The sequence below is a fragment of the Harpia harpyja genome, chromosome Z (genome assembly GCF_026419915.1).
Source record: "Harpia harpyja isolate bHarHar1 chromosome Z, bHarHar1 primary haplotype, whole genome shotgun sequence".
Classification (NCBI taxonomy): domain Eukaryota; kingdom Metazoa; phylum Chordata; class Aves; order Accipitriformes; family Accipitridae; genus Harpia; species Harpia harpyja.
The window spans coordinates 81,045,245-81,067,625 of NC_068969.1; the positions used below are offsets into that span (position 1 = coordinate 81,045,245).

The window sequence follows — 22,381 nt, forward strand, 5'->3', positions numbered from 1 at the left end:
CTGAAACTCACCTTCTGCCCCTTTCAGTTAAAGTTATCCTTTTGGCTCCCTAAATTTCCATTTCTCCAGTGCACACAAAACTTTTCTCACTTCATCATCTTTATAAATTACTGTATTTTCCCCTTCATTTTCTACTCTCCTTTGATTCTGAAGTGAAAGCAGAAAAAGGAGGGAATATCACCAGATCAGCTGCACAGTCAGGATCAGATCTGACCACTTGTAATGTAACAGTGGCTCCTTTTGTTTGCCAAAACTGGTACCAGAATATTTTAAATTCTTAAAATTCTGACAGCAGTACTGACATCAGGTACAAAATCTCAGGGCTGAAAGCTATGAAAACACTTTCTGGAGAAATTTTATTACAAATTGAATTCTGTCAGTTCCTCATATGTGTCAGGTCACAGTGGAAAATACAGTGTCACTGCATCCACTCCCCACAACACTCTGCTTGCAGCAACAAACTCTGGCAGTACAGACACCATGGATTCACATGCTTGCCATGTGACTAATATGATGCCACATGTTGCCGCACAGCACCCACAAAGTAATTGCTTATGACTACACTACTGCACAGTACAGCACTTAAAAGTTCTCAGTTCAAAGCCTAGTTATTACTGCAACTCTGAATGAAAGTGCAAGTATAGTAATAAATGAATGTATCTGAAGAAGAATTAAAATGGATCAAAGCAGCAGAATCCACTACTGTTAAAGTAACTGGCAAGTGTTCATTTAATAGGAAACCTTGAAGCGCAGTCCAGTTTGTGATGTTTATATTCCTAGATATTGCTGAACAAGAAATAGGCAGGAAAAAAGAAACACAAGAACATTTTAGCTGATATCTTCTCTGCTTACATACAGATCATGTGTACAGTTAGTTACTACCAGTGAAGTACTTCCACCAAACCCACCTTCTAAGCACATTAAGCTTTTCTGAGGAAAATCATAAGAAGGCATAAAGGCAGAGACATGTAAAGGAAAACAAAAGAGTTTCTTAAATTTCATGGAGAAAATGGCAGTGCCAGTCCAGTACTGAGTTCAGTGCTCAGTGAAATAATTCTCCACCTTATTTCATGCTAGAGGTTGACTGCTGGTTTCTCTGTTCCTCCTCTGGCAACCTACATCCTTATAATAAAGACTACATATGGCCATATCAATGACACCTTCTTAGCTGAACTCTTATTAGTTCTACCAATTATAGATATGACCCTTAATGTGGGGATGCAGCAAGTTATGGAAGACAGAATTGTGACTGTGGTACTTGCACTTCAGTGAAAGTAAATTTTAAAAAACAAGGAAATGCACAGAAGTGAAACGGTTATGGTTGCAAAGAAAGACTATTACACAATGCTAATGGTTTGATAACAGAAATAAAAGAGAAAGACATTTTAGAAATGTAAGGGAAATTTCAGAAGCATTTGTGAAAGGAAAAAAAACCCAGGAGAAATTAAATAAAGAACAACAAAATAAACCCAGAAAAGAGATACAGGAATAGGGAACAATGGAAAAAAAAAGAAGGTTTAGGTAGAAAACCAATAATCTGTATTTCAGCCATACTCAATTTTACAGAGTTGCAAGAATGAAAAATGCAGAGGGCCTTTCTCTGCACAGAGGAAGAATCATCAGAGAAGAGTATGACAGACTGATAGCTGGACGCTAATGAAGAATAGGGAGACATTCTGCTATTGACTCCCCTTCACCCCACATAATAATTCTCTTCTCTGTAAGCTGTGTTTCCAGCATTCATCTCACCTCTGTCCATCATAATCATATCCCTTCCTGTTCCTCTCTGTTGGCATTAGCATGAGCACACATAGCAATCTCAGAATCTAAACACTATTGACTAGAAGGAAAGTGGTTGGACTTAAAGTAGACTGGAGGATGGAGATGTCAATTCAGAGTCTTAGATAAAGATGAGGAGTCAGAATCACTGATGTTGCCTTATGGCATCAGTTTTGTTTTTACAATTATCAGCAAAACCCAAAGCAAAAGAAGAGGAAAAAAGTGGTGTGAATAGAAAGAAAGGTGATGTAGTTAGTAAGTTTCAGTACAAAAAGGTCAACTAGGAAAGCAATACCTTCTGAACATGGAAAAGATCAATACTGATGAATGGCCCAAACTTGGATCCAATGGACAGCTGGGAGGGCAAGAACCTTATGCAACTAGCATAGAAGACATCAAGAGACAGCCACAACATAGTGAGATAAACCCCAATCTTACAAGGTAAGAGTCCATACATAGTATACACCTGAAAGTCTTTTCAAAAATGTGTTTCAGCACTGATCAACAGGTCACTGTTGTAGGAACACAAGCGTACATCACATGAAGACTTGCAATTAATACAGTCCAGGTGCTGTGTTTGTCTCCTACATGATAAGTTTTGCCTGCAACATTACTAGAATCGGATATGTGATTAAACACAGTGGATTGAAACCAACAAAATGTGTACAATTCTGAAACCAAATAGATGTTCAAGAAAAGTCATTACTCCCTTTCATTTAAAATAATCAAGCAAAAAACGCTGTCCTACTTTTTTTAATACAGAAAGAAATTTAGTGCAAAACTTCTTCCTCAAAATCAGAACAGAACAGTATCGGCTGAAACTTTAAAATGTAAGTTACTCCGGAAAGATGTGGTGCCTGAAGTTATTAAAAGTCATGCTTGATGCAACTTTCGCAAATATTAGGGACAAGCTTTACAGAAAACCCAAATACTACAACATATACCATAAACAGTTACACTTTTTCATGGAAACGTGAGAATCTATCATTCTAAATTTTTTGGCTTTACATTAAAATTTTAAAACACTTTCTAGTAATGCTTATGCTTCGGTTAAAATTGAACTGCATCTAAAGGAATAACTATTATTCTCCCCAGACAGTTGTACAGAAGGGCCAGTAGATCCTACTACAATGCAAAAAGTATCATCTTTACATTGATACTGTAGGCAGACACAAATTACTTTAAAACCACTGCATTTAATCACAGGCATCAGAGAGCTGGGGGGCAAGGCATTTGTTTTCACTGTAACGTATCAAGCCACTGCATAGCCCTTCATAGACAGGACTAGCATAATCTTTGCTAAAAGCTCTCTCAATCCAAATGAAAGCAAACCTTGCTGCAGCAGGTTTGGCAGACTTCCCGATCCTTAGTACACAAGTGGTGATCTTGATTTAAACAACAAAAACAATCATAACAGGCAAAGGAGCAACCCAATTACACTAGGCACAGGCTCAGCAGGACACATGTAAACCTAGTAGAAAACATAAGGAAAGCCTGGTTGGAGGAGAAAAGAAGCAACTTCAGTGAAGCAATTTAATTTAGTTTCTTAGAAAGGTTGTGCAGTTACAAATAAAACAAAGCTTTCATTCAACAATTATCATCTCAAGATCTTAAAACTGAAATTCAGCACTGATTAATGTATTTCCTATTTGTGCTAATTTCCCATTGTGCTGATACAATTTAGAAGCAGGATAAGAAATTAATGTAATTCCATTGGAAACAACCAAAGCCACAGCCACAGCCTTTGAATATACATTTGCTGATGTGTTTATGTCATTTGCATTAGTGATGCCTCTCTTCTTACAGATTTTCTGTTTCAAAAAGAAAGACAAAGAATCCTCGTTTTCTTTATGGTCCTTTGCTTCACAAGAATAAAAGAAGAGAAAGGAGGAAGGAGAGGAGAAAAAAACCCCATCAAACTCCAAAGCTTTCCCCTTTATCCTATGTGGAAAAGTAAAGAAAGATGGAGAAGAAATACATCAAGTGTATGCAAGTTGCACAGCTTACACAGTCTCATTCTAGACATACTTGACTACATATTTATGACAGTTTATATGTCTGGCCTCCTGCCTGTGTGACACAAATATATCTGCATTCAGTAATCCCCCTAGAGAGAGATCTCAGATCTGAAGAATCATCTTCTTAGCCTTAAACAAGTCCAAGTATCTCTGTGGGCAACAACATTTGAGACAAGAAATGATTTCTGAAATTGGATTTTAACCTTGTAACTTTAGTGAGAAGTATTACTCATAAATACAATTGTCTTAAAAAAAAAATCATGTCTCCTAATAAATATTTTGTTTACATGCACAGTTAATAACATTCTGTTTTAACATGGTGCTATATCTTCAGATGGGTAAATTCTTCGGGTCCAAAATTCAACCGTTTGCCAAAACCAAAGAAATCACAATGTATACTTTTCCAGCGACAGCAACAATGAACAGTTCCTTGTAGAAGATACAGTAGTAAAATTACTCCTAGTGTTAACCACCCCTTTTCTCTTCTGAAAAAGTCTCAGAAGGTTTCTGTTGACACTAGTTTTATTGTTCTATTATGTTTATAATGAAATATTATTGTATTTCCCTACAGAAACTATGCAGCATGAAGGGAGATGCTGGCTAGGAAACCACATCCAAATGACAAAAATTACTTGAAAAGCAGACTTACCAATTGTAAGCTCTCACTTTCATGAAGACAAGCTGTTTGGAGCTTGGACTTTAGGGCTGCACCATGAAGCTGATGAGATGCTGCTTCTCTCACTAACATGTCAATTCTGGAACTTGCAAGTTGGTAGATATCCATAAAACTTTTAATCATGGCCTTTAAAAAATATAATAAATCATCAGTGCCAGGCAGGCTATACTTAAATGCCAAATAGCATACATCCAAATTCGTTACAGAAGACCCAACTTTTATTAATCAGAGAAATCAAAGGTTGGAAGCCAGGCAAAATTTCAGTCTCAGGACTTAAACATTAAAAAGGTCTCACATGGGATTTTGTATTCCTTCTAAAAATCTTAATAGCATTGAAGAAAAGCAAAAGACTGTGCGCCCTAATCAGAAGATGTTTTGATGAGCTGTTTTCAAACATGCAGTACTGCCTTGAGCAGCTGATACCATTTTTCATTGTATTTAAATACAAGACTCGGTGCAAGTTCAATTTCTGTTTACAAAGAATCGCTACACAGTTTCAGGTAAATGTTCATGCTTTCAAAATCAGTTGAGTTACTAATCCTCCCACTCTGCTTTAAAAAAAAAAAATTAATTTGGCAGAAACAAAAGAAACACAGCAAACGTACAGACCTCTGAAGGTAAATAATCTGATTACAATATAGCTGGGAAAATATAATTGTTTTCATGTATACTGTGGAAGAATGTCCCAACCATGTAATATTGATCAGACTGATAATAAAGTTAGCAGCACAAGAGAGTATAAATGATTTGGCAGTACTGGTAACTTTATACGTACCCTAAATAGTGTAACACTGTTGAGATTATTGGTCTTCTTTACAACTGGTTAATCACATTTTATAAGTTATAGTTTTCCCTTCTGAAATGACCTCTAGCGAGTTTCTACTGTAAGAATGTATTACAGATAATATGAAATTGGCCTTTTGAATGTAAGCCTGTGGTATAGGCAAAAATAAATTTAATACCACAAACAGGCATTCACACAGATTTTTACTGTTTTCCTCTCTTTGTTCTCAAACACACTACTGCTTTTCAGAATAAAAGTTAACATAGCTGAAATCAATCAAGTTATTTCATAGCCAAATGTAGAAAACAGCAGTGGCAAATTAACACCATCATGTCTTTTCTCATCAGAAAGAATATCCAAAATGGTTTACATACTATGGTGTTAGTCCTAAAAGTGTATTCACATAGCTCTGTAAATCTGCTGCTGTCAGCTCTGATCCTGCTTTTAAAATTTTTCGTCCACATTCAACATGACTAAAATGCTGCAGCTCTTCACAAACAATACCAAACAAGAATGTGGATATATCTCACACCCCATATAAAAAACTGCCTGACAGTCTTCATATGGCAACTGCCCACATGTTAAAAATTTGACATATGTTGAAATAGGTCTATGGGCTGGGCCTGTGACTCATAAACAGAGATTACACTGATGCGTCATAACAAGCTGTGTCTCAAATCTCACAGGAAAAAAAATCTTATGTATTCCTTTGATTACTTCCGACATGATATTTAAAGGTATCACTGAACTAGAATGCATAGACAATTCCTTACCTTCTTCCTTTTACCTCTGTTACCACAAAGCTGGTGAAGTCACTAACCTACACAGCTTCATCCTACATCTCCAGAGCCACTCTAAGTCCATGCAGTTATCTGAAACAGCAGTTATCGATTCCTCGCTGCTCAACTCAGCTATTTCATTTGTTGTCTTGTTTAATGAGTTTCAAAATTTTCTGTCTTTTATTTTCAGACATGGCAATATTTTTTCTAAGATACCTAGATTTTTTTTTAGTCCAGAAAGAAACCATTTCTCAGCTATTAACGATTCATTATTGATGTGGAAGGTAGCATTTATGCACTTGTAGGTACACACTCATTTCAGTATATCCCGACTTCCTAGCAAAGAGTCAGGGTCAGTTTAGATTTCTCTCACTCAGGACCAGGTTAGGGAAAACAATATTTTTGTGTCTTCCACCAGGTGATGTGGAATCCTTGATAATGAGTATGCAGAATATTTATTCTAAATGCCATCTGGAGAAAGACAAATATTTTGGGTTTTCAGACGTGCCGTTGGAAGGCATTCATTTACATATGATTTTATTTAACTCATGTCAGTCACAGATTGAGTCATGGATCTGTTTTCCATAATACAAAAGTTCCACTTAGTAGAAAGTTTGATACACGAGGAATGGGCATAAAACCTGGTCACTTGCGTGTTGTAAGATCTGTCACATAATGATTAAACACATCTCTAAAGGAGTTCAGAACTTTAATTTAGATCCCTATTTGCATGTTACAAATATATCTGCAGATCTGGAAATTCCTTCATGATCAACAAAGTCTATTGACAGAATTTCAGAGAAGGCACATCTAGTTCTGCAGAACTTTTTTCCTCTCCTGCTAAGGAGTGTTTTCTTCTGTTTTTAAGTACACATAGCAATAAGATGTATACATAGTTTTTAAGTGTACATAGCAATAAGATACTTCAGCAACACTTCTGATTAATTTTTATAGCATAAAATTTGGCATTCGTAGACATCTGCAGGATCTGCATTTAAGTGAGCAATTTTGGTTTTAAATGTGCTGATAATACTGTGACATGCAAACTGAGAACAGAACATGAAACAATAAAAATTTGTCTTCTGTTACAAATAAAAATGTTTTAAAAATACACACCAGAAGATGACTACTGTTGAGAAAGGCCAGATGTAGTGATCCCTGAACACTACAGGAACCAATATTACTGCAGCTCAGACCACTTTAAAAGTTAAAACCTTTTCAGACAGATGAGTATTATAGGAAACTTAGTGGGGAGAAGACTTAACGAAGGAGGCCACAGCAATAGCGGAGCTGAAGAATACTAGTTTTAAATGTTACTGGGTCTAGATGTCCCTGCTTGAGCAGGGGGCTTGGACCAGATGACCTCCAGAGGTCCCTTCCAACCTCAACCAGTCTGTGATACAGCGATTACAAAGTCCTCCTAAGGATGAAACATGATGCAAGTTAATAATGGTTGAAATTTACACAGGACTGTCAATTTTAAGAGCAGAAATTGTAAGTAATTACTCTGCATTAATCAAAGAAAAAGAGGAATTAATCAGATAGCTGAATGGCTTTTTTCAGTGACCTCTTCCTTTTCCTTTTACTCCACACAATGCCTTATTTTATAAAGGATTTCACTATTATTTAAAGTTCTACATCATGTGCTACTGATATAGCAGAATCAACTATAATGGTAGGTGTTTTCAATGTCAAAAGTGTCTTCAACGTGAGAGAAGACCCATGCTCCAACACTAAGTCAAGATGTAGGCAGCTTCGTGAAAACAGATGCATGACTTTCCCAGATAACTGGCTGTAACTCACAGGTTAAAAATATATTTGTAAGGTTGGCATGGAGAAAGGATGCTTTTATGTGGAAGGTGCTGGACTAGGCACAAAATTTGCAAGAGTGCCCAAGTCCCATTTTCAAATATAACTTTCAGTGGGCAAGTTATTTTAAACCAAAGTACTTTTAAGGATCTTTTTTAATGGGTATTTATACATTTAAAACAGTATCCCCATCAATTCAAAGTAAATCAGAAAATTTTGAAAAATTCACTTAAGTGCTATTCACATGACAAAGGAACAAAGTATTTTAAATTTCAGACCCTTTTTTATTTATAAAATGGGACTCTGAAGATTCTGAGCATTGGTTACCTGGCCATTTTGCCTGCCTCCTCAGCTTGTAAAAACAGGGCCAGAAGACAGGAGCATTGCAAAACCATGTATGTGCATAGCCATTTACCAATGCTCCGATACCCTGAATATACATAGATAAGCACACAATTAGATAAAAGAAAACATATATAAAATTTAACAAAAAGGAAACATGTTTTGTTTTAAGTTAAATTAACTGATGAGGTTTATTTCAAAGCAGCCATAAGGAAGAAGGTCCTTATGACCTGTTCAAAGATGTCTCATCTGTAATACAAGGGTACAGAAATAATAAATTTACGTCTTTTACAAATAAAAGTTTCTGGCTTAATCTACAGGTTGGTGAAGCTGAGAAACCTGAGTTGAGAGTAAAAATGAGACAAACTGTTTATAAACTACAAACCAGTGAACTGCAGAGCAAAACAGCAGAATTTAAGCTGTGCTTTCTTTCTCCAGATTAATCTTTAAAAGGACTAAGAACGCTTAACAGTAGAGACAGTCCTCCAAAGGACATGTAAAAACAATTTTTTCTAATATTTCCTCTGTGTACTTTTGAATAACCAATCATTTCCTTGTTTAGTACACCACTTCTAGAACCAGTGATTTTAAGGTGCACAGTGCTATAGACACTTTGGAACCGCTTTTGCATGTATTACTGGCTATATATTTACAAGACTAGAAGGCTCCAATCTTCAGTGAAAAATGGGTAATACCAACAACTTACACAACAATCTTTAAGGAATATGAAACACAAAAAGAAAATAAACCTTTTTTTTAAATTAATTTATGAAATTCAAAGGTTACTCAAAATTCAGCTGTTCGCAATTCAGTTATAGTAGAAACATATGGCAAGAAATATACAGATCAGCATATGCAAATTAGCAGAAGACCTCTCATCAAAGTTTTAATGTATTTATTATACATTATAAAACTGGCATTTTTAATTCCAAATTAAAACACTGCACATGTTGTCTCCCTTGCCCTCAGTGCTTGACTAATGACAACAAACACAGTTCAAAATAATTTTTATTTGGATTATGAATTATAAATAATTGTGAATGGAAGTTTCCATTTAAAGTTTTAGACTATTCTGAAGTTACAAATAAAATACCAGTGATTAAGAATCAGTTTGTTTATCTTTATATCCGTGTTATACCATTAACTCAGGATCTTGTTGGGCCTGCTATTATCATAGAACTGTATCTCCTGTTTAGAAGGAAGAAAACTAAAGGAAGGAGACCTTATGTGAAATGATGCTTATTAAAAGGTATCAAACAGACTAACAGCCTGGCAATATAAGCATTGAGTTTGTAACATCAGGTGCAGCAGCCAGAATAACAAGACCATCTACTTTACACACTGTGCTTTAAAAAAAAAAAAAAGTATAAAAAAATCAAAATTAACATTTGACTGTTAGGTTCTCCCTTCAGGAAATTCTTCAACTAAAAAGAATGTTAGCAGGTAGTAAATTTACCTAAGGGCAACATATACAAAAAGATGAAAAAGAACAAGAGATGGAATAATGAAGGGACTTCAGAAGAATGAAAGATTAACTCTAGTATAACAAAGTGCTTAGATGAGAATCTGAAAAGACTGAAAATTTCATTTATGGTACAGAATTTGGCTGAAGTGCAGTTCAGGCAAAAGCGACTGGTGTGAAAACAAAACTCCATGGAGTGGAGTTCTGCACACTTAATGGATAACCTATAGAATGCCTTGCTTCAAACTGACATAAATAAGATTAGTTAAAATGAGTCCAGAAAACAAAGCATATATCAATTACTTTTTGCTTTCAGAAGCAAGATCTCAGGATACTTATTATAGATTTGAGAGCTATATTTGGGGAAAAAAGGATTAAAATTAATTTCCTCCATACATTTTAGCATTTGATAAACCCATTCTGGCCGCCTTGACCCATAGTCCAAAATGTCTAGTGGCATCAGCGGAGGATGTAAATAGAGCAACTTCTCAGGCATCAGAAGAAAACCCTCAAGGGAAACAGCATTCAGCAAAATTGCACTTTTGCAGCTGTTTGGCACTTCTTTAATGATCTATTCTCCTTGTATCTCATTTCGACACTAAACTTTTTGTTGGGTTCCACTCAAGCGTGGCATGCACAATTTAAAAGTGCCAAAAAGCAGGTCAGTTCTGTTACAACTTTTTTTTTTTTCCCCAATGAAAGCTGACTCAGTGCCACACACTGGCCCTAACTCTATCCCCTTCGCTTCAATAACAATTACTTTACCCTGTAGGTCTCAGAGGATAGCCCAAGGGAATGAAGCTCTAAATAAAAGGCCAGATTCTCTGCAAGAGGTAATGACATGACTTCCTACAATAAAATTGAAAAGGGAGCATTGAAATTGACAGAGACTGAAGGGAAAGTGCTTCTACTGGAAACCACAGTGGATGGGCATAACAACAATTGCCATGAAAATTAATACAAAGTGTAAGAGTTTCAAAAATAACATTGATCTTCTAGAAACTGATAAATTAAGACCAATGTGTTTGTTGGTATGATCAAGTAGTAGAAAGCATCCTGAGAATTTTATAGCAAAGGAGCTACCCGCAGCCTTGACTACTCAGAAATATCTCTGGACCATGCAAGCAAATTGCCACTTAACAAAATTAAAGAAAATTAAAGAAAAAACAATTGCTGCCTTGAAGAACTTGTACTTCAAGCTACAGCTATGGGGAAAATGCTACCAATACATTGCACCCCTTCCCATCTTCTTACACAGTCTTGATACAAACAGAACATTTCAGTCTGTCAGGAAGGAAGAGAATTTTCAAGTAAATGGTTTTGGTGAGGAAGAAATGGAAACTGAAAGAAGTTTCAGGCTGGTACCCTTCCTTCAACTTTCCCTTGCAGTGTATATTCTAGACAGGGATGAATGAAAGAGGGACAGGTAGTCACTGAATATAAAGTCCACGTTAATGTGCCTCAACTGTGAGCATGAAAATCTGCTTTGAGTGAGCACAATATATTGCCACTGATGAGAGGAACTAAACAGCAGCAGCCACAACGGAAAAATCAGGATGCAGTTTTATTTTAAAAAGTGGCAGTGTCCCATCACACATTCAGTCTTGAGGAGAAATGAGAGTAAAACTTCTCAACAAAACCCAGGTGAAATGTCAAGTGAAAGTACAAGTTGCCTTTATCTGGATGATGTTGCTTTTGGTCTATTGGAGTGACACCTTGGAACCAGAAAAGATGTACAAAAGCTGAAGCAAAGAATTCTATTTTCCCAATCAAATTCATAGAAGTAAAATCAATTTTAAAAAGCATATTCTTTCTTATTTTCAAGGGACTCCTACATATGGATAGGATATCCTATATAAGCAAATCAATTTTTATGAATAGGTGTTACCTAAACACTAATTAGGTCTTAACTGTCTGAAATCTAATGGATTAATTATAGATGTATGTGTAATAGAACAATTTAGGGAGGAGAGAGGAGCAGACATTAATCTATCAAGCTACTAAGTAGGAAAATCTGAAGCAACTGCACATGGAAGGTAAATGTGAGATCTGAAAAACTCTTCTGTTCTTCTGAAATGCTGTCCACAAATTAACCAACATAAGTAACTTAACTCGACTATTTGCCATCATAGTAGAAACAATACATCTACTGAAAATTAAAATACAGTTTTTCATTGGTTTTAAAGAGTAGCCTATTAACTAAGACCAATTTCAATTACTTTTAGTAAAGAAATATGCTTTACAGTCACATAGATGCTACTGAGACTTCTATTAATCTTTTTAGAAACTCATGAAAAAATACCAATTTAATTTTAACCTGTGTAGAAAAAGTCTGCCACTGACTCCAACAGAAGAAAATTATCACCCCACAAAATCTGGGTTCACTATAGACATTTCCTTAAATATTTTGACTAGAGCTATGAAGGGATATAGATTATTCCTTTCTGGCCATAAGAAGCAGCTTTTCAATTTTAGATTAAAACATTTTCAAACTGAATTAGATAAAATGTTTTACATATGCTTAGAAGGAGGAAATGTGTCCATTTTGTATTTTCCGTGCAAAAAGATGAAGACAATCTACATTGTAGTTGCCATTTATTAGGAGTGACAAAGTTCCCTTCTGGCAGGTTTAGTCGATATGACAACTGCGATTATGTGGCTTATCCATAAACAATCATTACTGAGTCGTAATCTTCGTATCAGATTTTAGGTGAATACTCAAGTCTAATGGAGCCCAGGGGCTAGAAAACTGCACAAAGTTTTGTAATATAGTTACTTCATTTCCTTTGCTTTTCTTATGAAGTGTTCATGGTAGCACTGCATTTTAATTCAACATAAATATTTCATCCTACATAAAGCAACATTTTGTAGTTTTGTAATGAAACTCTGAAGTATACCTGCTAGGTTGGATAGCAACCCAATTTTTTCATTTTGGCTTCTCACTGAACATCAGTTATGCGCACAAATTCATGATGCCAGCACAGGAAAAAGCACCAGTCAGTCTCTACAGAGAAAGTAATTATCTAGAAAAACTGAACTGCATTCTCAGGTAAATGGACACACCCTTAATCTAATATCCACTGCCACATATAGGATGGACAGGTATTCTGACTTCATTCCGCCTAAATTCAGATGTTAGTGAGATAACTAGTCTGCTTCATACATTCTTGAATGTTATCAAAATTTGTATTTAAAAAAACCCAACATACAAATGGCTAGATTTCCAATCAGACTTGCCTTCAAGACGTGATTTATGTCACGAAAACGATTTATTAGAAATTTCAGGGACAACAGTTCTTGTTCCAAAATCTGAAGAGTCAAAGGAAATTTAAAGACCACAGTATACCTACTACTGACCTGCCCAATGAGCATAGACATTAGCACCGCTCTTTCCAAAGCAAAAGTCAGAGAATATTGGCAACGTCTGCCAAAAGTGGTACTGACACTGAGCTTGACAATTTGCTATCCTTAAGCTTAGTATGAAATAAATAAAATATTTTCCTCCTAAAGTTTGCTTTTAACCATCATAATCTGAGAAAGAAGAACGAATAAAATGATCCCTGTCATCTCTGAATATCTAGTTCTACTAACAATGGATGTACAGCTGAGGAAAACCCTTGCTGGGAAAAACTGATTCTGTTTGTCTATCTTTTTGCCATTTGTTATATAGATGGCAGATTACCTCAACTCAGAAAGGTATAAATCCCAATCAACGCATGCTAAAAACTGGTGAATGAGTGAGACTCCACTTCACTGAAGTCTGGGCCTCTTCTATGCAAGAGGTCAACAAGCTAAGTGAGAAAGCTGTTCACCTGAAACAGCTTGAAAAACAAAGAGAAGAAGAGACTAACTTTTCTGTTGGCAGAACTCTGGTTGTCCTCATTCAGACCAACAATTCAAGGATGTATTGTTACCTGATGAGCTTTTTTAGATAATATTTTGGAAGACATTGATTTTCTGCTTTGTCTTCAGCAAATGCACCAAGTGTCTTTTCATTAAATGGAAACTTATCACCAGATTGCAAAACAGGGTTTGAATTATTAGGTTGGGAACCTGGCAAGTAAGGAACAGGCTGTTACGGTCTATTCCCCTGTCTAGCCAACAGTCAACAATTAGATCTAACTCCTTAGAAGCATAAGAGATAAAGTAACTTTCTGAATTCTGTTTATAAAACTGGATGCTTATAGCAACACTGAAAGGAGAAAACTAAGGAGGATAGGCACGGGTGAGATGAGTTTGCCTAGACAGCATAAAGTATTCTTCAACAATAGGATCGGAAATAAAATACCCCATATCATAGGGTATCCTAATTAGATTAAGAAAGCCCGTTTTAGTCTTTCTTTTTTACTGGATTTGGTAATGACTGTAGGCACCGCAACATTATGTGCTTGTGTGGTGACCTTAATGCTGCATCAACAAAAGCATCTGGTTCTTATCCAAGCATCCCAGGCTATCCTAACTTATAAACGCCGTAGAAGATGGCATTTTCCAAACTACGTCTAATGTTAATCAGTTAGTACTTCCTTATCCATTTTTCAGAGCTGGACCACTACTTGCAATTAGGTCATTTATGAGCAATTGTGTGTATGGATGTTGGTAACACAGAGAAATCGCTTCCAGAGCTTACCAGATCTAGAACTATAGATGATTTCTACTGTTTTTCACCTTCTTGTAGTTCAGAAATGAGGAAAGTAACCTGAAAAGAAACAACTACCAATGGAATGGCAGAGAATGGGAGATGATTTTGACAGACAATGCCAAAGAATGACTAGTATAAAGAAGGTAAACTAAGAATGTGTATTAATATTAACATATTAACATTAAATGAAGTAGCAGAAACCATTTTCAAAACAAACATAGAAAATAGTTTTTCAGAAAGCATGTATTTAAGCTGAAAAAGCCCTTTCCACAAGTCATGTGAATGCTTAACTTTACATGGGTTCAAAAAGCAACAGGACAATAAATGGCTGTTGAATACAAAAATATGAATTTTGTTTCAGGAGGTCCTTGAACTAAAATGGTGGAGGCTGTGAGATATTCTGGAGACATTTTAGCCCTGTTTCTTATACTCTTTTCTTTTTTTTTACTGTCCCCTGTCCAACCTGTTTTTAAGCAGGGACAAACAGATTTACTGCTATTCTATGTGCCCTCTAGGCATTAAATGTTTACTCAGTCCCACAGTCTACTTCCCAAAGGAGTAAAATTTGCAGCAAGTCTCATATGGAATAAATGCAGCACAAATCAAGCATCTAGGATAGTGACCTTTGCCAAGGTACAGACAAACATCACATTTTGACACGTAGGAGATTTGCTGCTCAGAACTCAGAACTCAGTCCTGTGATCTTTGCAAGCATTTGTAAAAACTTCAGAATTTAAACTTCAATTTTTAATCTTTAGCTTGTGCAATATTAATCTATAAAAAAAGTTACTCCTTTAAGAATGGGAAACTGGATGGAGATAACATCTGGCACTATACGCAGTAGCAACGGCACGATGCTTTGCTCTCTAACCTCTCCCTTTATATTTGTCAATTATGATACTATCAGGAAAAGGGAGACCTACAAATGGCTTCTGGTACTGGAGAAGAACACACAATCTGCCTCTGAACAGAGAGAAGCGAGAACTAAAATATAGTCGTCAGGCATTAAATGGGCATTGCAAGTTTGTCCCACAGATAGAATGGGTGGCTGTTTCCTCCTGATCTTTACTTTAGAACTGCACTTTTGTCAATGAAGTCATGATGTGGAAGCAATCCAAAGGAATCTAAGTTCTATCAAGATTCCAGCAGGATAAACAAATGGTGGTCTTTCCATGGATATTATCCTTTTAAAAGCCATGAAAGACTCAATCCTTTGCAGGTATGCTTGCCAACATGCAGGCTGTGTATCCCTATTATTCAGGTTTACAAAACAGTTCCACATTCCCCCGTTTTCCATTACTTTAGCACCCTCCAGCCCTCTCCATTTTCTCCCCACCCCCTAATTCCTTTTTTGCTTCTAATGGGAAGAGACCATAATGAGCGAAAATACCATAATGAAGGGAGAGTTAAAGAAGACTATAAAGAAATTGGGTACTGCAGTGGACAAGTCTTCCTTAAAAATTAGTGTCCTATTTCAAGCATATTTGTCCTGGAACACCTACAGTAATAGACCTTATCAATCTTAAGAATTTATGCTTTTCACAGTCCCATAGAAGTGTTGGAACTTGTGACCTTAGGATTCTAGTGCACCTATCACTAGACCATCAATCAATTCGGTAACTGAAAAATCAAGACAACAGCTTCAAAGTAGTTCATTATGATTCCTGCAAGATAACAATGTAAAAAAGAAAATTCCCAGGTTAACAACATATGTGAATTTATGAGCCACAATTTATAACCCCACCCCCAAAAAACCCCAAACCCCAAATTAATTAGTGGCAAATTGGTAGAATTTGGTAAAAAACAGGTTAACTTTTAATCCTTTCAAAACTTGTCCTCTTTGAATTTCACTTCAGTGGTATACCAGCTGGGATGCTATCCTGGTCTAGTTCTTCAGTATAGGACAACTGTGGAATTAACAGAACAGCCTGTTTTTTTATGCCTAGTTTTATATTCTGAAAGGTTTACTGTGTTTTTTCTTAATCCTTAAGTTGCATATTCATTGCTATATTTTCGTCTAACTGCTGTCACTTACATTGTCATGCAGAAGGGCAAATCAGGGTCAGTTTATGTAAGCGGCATCAATCTGAAAAACTTCATCAGTCTTTATTTCAAGGCATTATGCAAAGAAAGCTGACATTAAGAGAGCCTTAACTGACAGCAAATGAAATCAATCAGCAAATCACTAAGCCATAATAAACTCACTCAAGTTATAGATAACCCTTCCTCTTCCAGGTCTTTAACTAAAAGGCCTACCAAATGCGGTATCTGGGCAGAAATATCTCCCTTGATTCCATTACAAAATTCTTGCACTAATATACTGCATTATTTAATAATTTTTTCTTGCTCTGTAAGCTATCAATAAGAATAACAAACAGATAGACGTATGTTTTATAATAATGGAATACTAAGCAGTTAAGTGAAAAAAGACTAAACAAAAGATTCAGCATTTGAAGAAGTTTCTTTTTTTAGTTGACATGTAATTAAGAATAGAAAATAGTTTGGTTCTGTTTCTGGTACTAAGATATTTGTGTAATAAATAAAGTCTATTGCCTTATTAAATCCTATTGCTCAGACTCACTTGCTCAGCATTTCTTCTTAGTTTTCGAAATTAAAAGAACCAGTACAAAAGAAGTAAGACTCCAGACAATTCCTAATCTTTCATGGTATTCATTTCATGAATTCATTTTGTAACCCACATGATTATCAACAGTTTAACAGCTATGCTTCTGAATGTGTTTATCTGTGTTACAACAGTACACACTGCAGACAATATCAAATAATACAGTCACATCCAAGCTACGCAGTGGTTATCTGGTAAAATTACTCCTTTTCTGAAGATACTGCACACAGATAATCCCATGCAGTTCTGAATGATAGGATTTCTGAAGTAAGAAAAATTGCCTAACAAACAAGGTGCTGCGAAAACAGTATTTGTTATTTTCTGTTATTGAACAATGCTTTATTTTTGTAGTTACAGCTTTTAGGAGTCTGTCCTTATTCACTGAGGCAGCTTTGGGCACATATTGAGATCACCATGTCTCTATAGAGTAATTTTTCTCATGAAAGAATAGTGACTAGAAGTCAATAAAGATGCTTCTTTGTTGGGTCCTTATGCTATAAGATGCAGCAACCTGGTAACCAGCTGGAAGAAAAACCCATCCCAGGATTACAAGCAGAAGCAAAACTAAATAAATAAATTTAGTGAATTAAGATCATATTTTACACAGTTCTTATAGAGCTTCCCTGTGTATCAGCAGAGGTAATTTATAAGAGATTACCCACATGTAACAGTTATAAATGTATGAAAAAGTCTAAGTGAACAAAGGCAGATAGTTACATGATTGCTTGACAGGGTCAAGAAAGAAAATTTTCCATTAAGAAAGGTTACTGAAAGGTTAAATGATTATATACTAACTTCAGCATTCAAGATAATCAGCAGCAGATCTTAACTGAAAAGTTTTTACAAAACTAACAATGCGTATGAAAGAGGCTAGACAAGAGTTAGTAGTTTCGAAGGCATAAAGAGACAGCTTTCAGTAATTGATTAATTGGTGATTACAGATACTGACTTTGATATTTATGGTCCCACAGTGCCAAAGACTTAACAGGGTTAGGGTGCAATCAGTGTACCAGCTAACTACAAAGCCTTCTGAGAAGGGTTCTTCATATAGTCTCTCTTCATTTATTAGAATGAAGAAAGGCAAGGGAAGAAACAAAAAAGTGAAAGGGTGGCTGAGAAAGTGAGGGAAAGAGGCTAATGATAAGGAGGGGGGAAATGAGGAAAAGAGAGAGAGCAATAAAAAGCCCATAGAGGACAGGGAGGAAAAGACTGCTAAAAGAAATGCTGTGAGAAGGAGAGGAAGTTGGGAACACAGTTAACCTGCAGAAAGGAGAAAGGGTGTGAAATTCAAATTACACAAGGCAAATTTTCAGCATCACTGGCATTTTGAAGATGCCTCAATTTTTATGTTTTAAATTGTGTTTTGCTAACACACATTAATGTTACGTTTTAAGGGAATTATAGTTAAATTATGCTAAAATGTCTTTAAATATTTATCATCATGATACAACCGATCTGGAGATATGACTCCAGATACCAGCTGAACACATTCAAGGAGATTAAATTAGAGTTCTTCATGTTACATCTCTTCAATCTGGTTATTCAGATTTTACTTAGTTGTTAATTATTGTTTCTCAAGCCCTGCACCAACTTTATTTTTCACAAATTGAAGTTTGCAAAAGGTCAGGGTTGCAAGAGGTATCATCCCTCTCTAATGAGTTTAAAACACTTACTTATTTATGAGCATTTCAACTCAAGGTGCAAGTGCAAAGTATCATTAGATTAATAATCGCTTCTGTCTTTAAAAGGTATATTGGAAGGCAGGATCGTGGTCAGTCCAGAAGCAGCACATTTCGACACTAGCTAGGAAATCAGTCCTTTTGGAGAGGAGAAGAAAAGAGGGGGAGGGCAGCCCAGGTGCTGTTGATAGCAGCTGCTGAACTCCTGGAGACCCAGTTTTACCCAACAAGAAGCAGCAGTACAATTCCAGAGAAGGCAGTATTCTGGCCTCTGTAATGAAATGGATAGTTCCTTCTGTGGGTGAAATGGTGGAAGTGAAAAGAAAACACTAGAAGTGTGTGCATGTTGGGTGCATGTATATATATAAAATGCACTATTAAGACTCTCTTAAAAAGGTTTCTGCTTTCTGAAGCATTAAGAGAAAAAAACCACAATTATATGTTCTTTTAACAGCCATGCCATTAAAAAAATAAACCGAAAGGCTCCAAAACAGAACTACAAGATTTGAAATACTAATAATTCAGTTTTCAAGCAGCTACTCCACTATTAGTTCATCCCATTAAGTCCTCATACCAGAAGTGATTTATGTTTTGAAAGACTTGCCCTATGCAGAGGATAAAATCTGATGACAGAATTATAATGTTACATTTGAAATCACTTGCTTCCTCAATTTGATAAGAACATCGTTATTGACAAGTAAACACAGGAGTGACAAAGTGTTTATTATTTTGAGAAAAATTATCAGCAGAATTATGCATATCTTTTACCTTATAATCTATCAAGCATAAATCTAAAATTAATGAACAAGTGAAAATAAACACAAATTAAGAAGCTTCTAACACTTTAAACTACATATATGTTTGCCCAATTAATTAGAAAAAGTGGACCTACAACACAATCAGATAATGCATGACTAAATCATACATGAATACATAATTTACATAAAATAAATGGTAAGAACCTACTCCTTCAAAAATTTATAATCATTATATGGTAACACTGAAGATATGTCAGTACTTGACTGTATTACTATTACCACTATAAGCCTTTATGCTATAACTGCACTTTTCATTTCAAATTACCTCAGAACACCTGAGAAACACAAAGAAGTACATATAAATCCCATGTGGACTTCCTAAACCTGCATGAACAGATGCACACATGCTGAAGACAGAGACAGAGGAAGAGCAGGACAGAGGGAGCACAAGGTGGAGGGGGGAGAGGGAGAAGCAGAGAGAGAGGAAGAGGGGCAGAAGCAGAGGGACAGTGGGGACAGAGAGACAGAGCAAGCGAGACAGACCGGAGTGGGAAAGACAGGCACAGGGAGCAGGAGAGAGGGGCAGAGACTGAGAGAGAGAGAACGAGGCAGAGTGGCAGGCAGAGATGAACCGAGAGAAAGCACAAGCGTACAGCAGAGAGAGCAGGCATGGCAGGGAGAGGGAGAGCAAGAGCAGCAGAGAATGCGTGCTCATGCAGCAGTGTGCACACAGCAGCAAGCAAGTGTGCGGCAGAGAGTACACATGCAGTGCAGAGTGTGCACGCAGGACACAGGGAGAGACAACGTGCAGCAGAGAACAAGAGCGTGTGGCACACAGAGAGACAAAATGAGAGGGAGACAGACACAGACAGATGAGACAAAGTGAAAACTTACCCATCTGAAACCCACCTGGAGAAGAAAAAGCACACCACAAGTGTATAGTACCTTTCAAAATTAAGGAAGAGCTTAATAATGAAAAATATAGGTTTACCTACTCAAGTCCCTGGTTATAACAAACTAAAATTTTCTTAATATGCAAGGGATTTCCAACAGTCAGGTCAATCTTACATATCAGGTGAAGGGCAGCACACAAAGAAATGCATTCTCCTAAGACCTATAAATACTGACAGATACATGTATGTGTACCTCTTTTACAGCAGAAGCCTGCCTATAGTCTCATCCTCACACCTGCTTTTTCATACACTACATAAACGCATTAAATATGCACATCCTCATTAAAGTCACTCACAAAACTTGTCCATTTGGATTCCCTAATTCATATAAATCCTGTAAAACAGCAACACAAGTTAATCTGTGAATATCAGTTCTCTTCCAAACCAACATCCAGATGTAACATCACACCCTTTAGCAACCAGATACTAGAGGAGGAAGAGGCCCACCATGCCAAATACTGACCAAAAGTCAAAAATAGGGCCAATTAATAAAATATGCAAATGGAGACTTTGAAGACAGAGGTCAAGGTAGTTCCCATGACACAGAAAATGGTTACTCTTTCCCTAACTGTACATCTGCAGGCAGCTACTACGTGTGAACATCAGTGGCTGGCTGATCACACAGCCGCATGCATGTCTTTCGGACACAGAGTGGATGTGATTCTGACAACCACAGCTAGTTTCTTGTTGCCACTTTTTTTCACTGACACTGCCTGAATAAATCTGTTACTTCTGTGTATAAGAACACCTGGGACATTGTCCATAAAGTCAGTGCTCCTCTGCTATGTTTAAACAGCTCCTGTACCTCCTGTAAAACCAACCTGCAACAGTAGATACAGAGCATCACCTAGGTATGCAAGGCAAAGCCACTGATTTGTATGTTGTTAGCCTTTCCCTGTTCAGGAATCAAGCACTTTTACACAAAGTATACCTTACACATCCTATTGCTATTGCAAAGCTAGTCTGAGGTACCTAAATTTGCTTCAAGAAGTTTCTTTCATACCAGTTCTTACCCTTCTGCATCTCCAAACAGAAGAAATTTATTGTGAGAGTATACCAATGCTTAATTTTTTATACATGAACATTTAAACCTTATCTGATTTATTGGGGGACTTTATGCATTGGTTTTTAGATCAAATTGCTTGCCATGAGTATTAATTACATATTTGATGTAAAAGTACTGAAGACAATTCAGAAGGAATCTTCTGAATGACCACTTTTTCTGTGAGCCAATAAACTTTTTCAGAAGACAGAGTTAAGAGAACATTATCCTCTTCCTAAAGGTGTAGCACAACTCAATTTTGTATTTTATGAGGAGTTGATAACCTTTACTGGTTAACTTAAATAGTCATCTGCCAAGCAAGACTACTAGAATTAGGAATCCCATGTTATTTCAGATGCTCCTTTTCACCCTATATCCTGTACTTATTGGAGGCTTCACATACAGTTCCACTTTTTGTCTTCAGTGGGAACATTCAGGCACAGCCAGAACAGCACACCTTAAATCCTGTTCTCATGTGTTTCAGGTTCTTGAAAATAATACTGTATTTTCCACTTTCAAACTTAACTAAGTAAGAAACCACAACTTTGTGACATAACATCCTTCACAGCAATTAAATAGTAGGTGAATGTGTTTCAAAGCTATAGCAACCATATCATTTTACTTTTCAAGGTACTGCACTTTTTTCATTACTTATCCATCTCAAGTGACATTTTCAAACTATTGTAGTAATTTTTGTTACAGTCTCCAAGAATTTAACAAATGCCTACAAATTAAGTCATATTTTCACTACTTGCATGGGGCTTTAGAAGACATTCAGAGCAAGGACATTCTTGTTGAATAACTTACATTTCAATCTATTACATAATTTTGTAATTTAAGAGCCATTACATGAAGTGCAGGCTTTGGAGAAGATACATAGAACTTTGTGTCCCAAATATTTCATTTCATTATCTAAAGGTCTATCACCAGAGTGTACAACGCATTCTTTAAAAGATGCACACCACTTCTTGTACAGCTTAACAATTACTTCATTTGGGAATGAGAGAGGTTTTATTTGTGTGTTTGTTTGATCAGCCC

The 22,381-nt window shown here is 36.3% G+C and overlaps 1 protein-coding gene across 5 annotated transcripts in view; it reads right to left on the minus strand.

Annotated features, from left to right (window-relative positions):
• CCDC171 (coiled-coil domain containing 171) overlaps window positions 1–22,381 on the minus strand; it is a 155,406-nt gene that overhangs the window by 19,281 nt on the left and 113,744 nt on the right. For 2 of the 5 annotated variants that reach the window (XM_052776451.1, XM_052776446.1), the window contains exons 24-25: window positions 4,447–4,599; window positions 12–147 (exon numbers count right to left, since the gene is read on the minus strand). In XM_052776451.1, the coding sequence (XP_052632411.1) occupies window positions 34–147; window positions 4,447–4,599 (267 nt within the window). In that variant the 3' untranslated portion in view covers window positions 12–33. Of the gene's footprint in view, window positions 1–11; window positions 148–4,446; window positions 4,600–20,242; window positions 20,258–22,381 lie in introns of all 5 variants that reach the window. The other 3 variants (XM_052776450.1, XM_052776447.1, XM_052776448.1) reach the window with 3 other exon arrangements.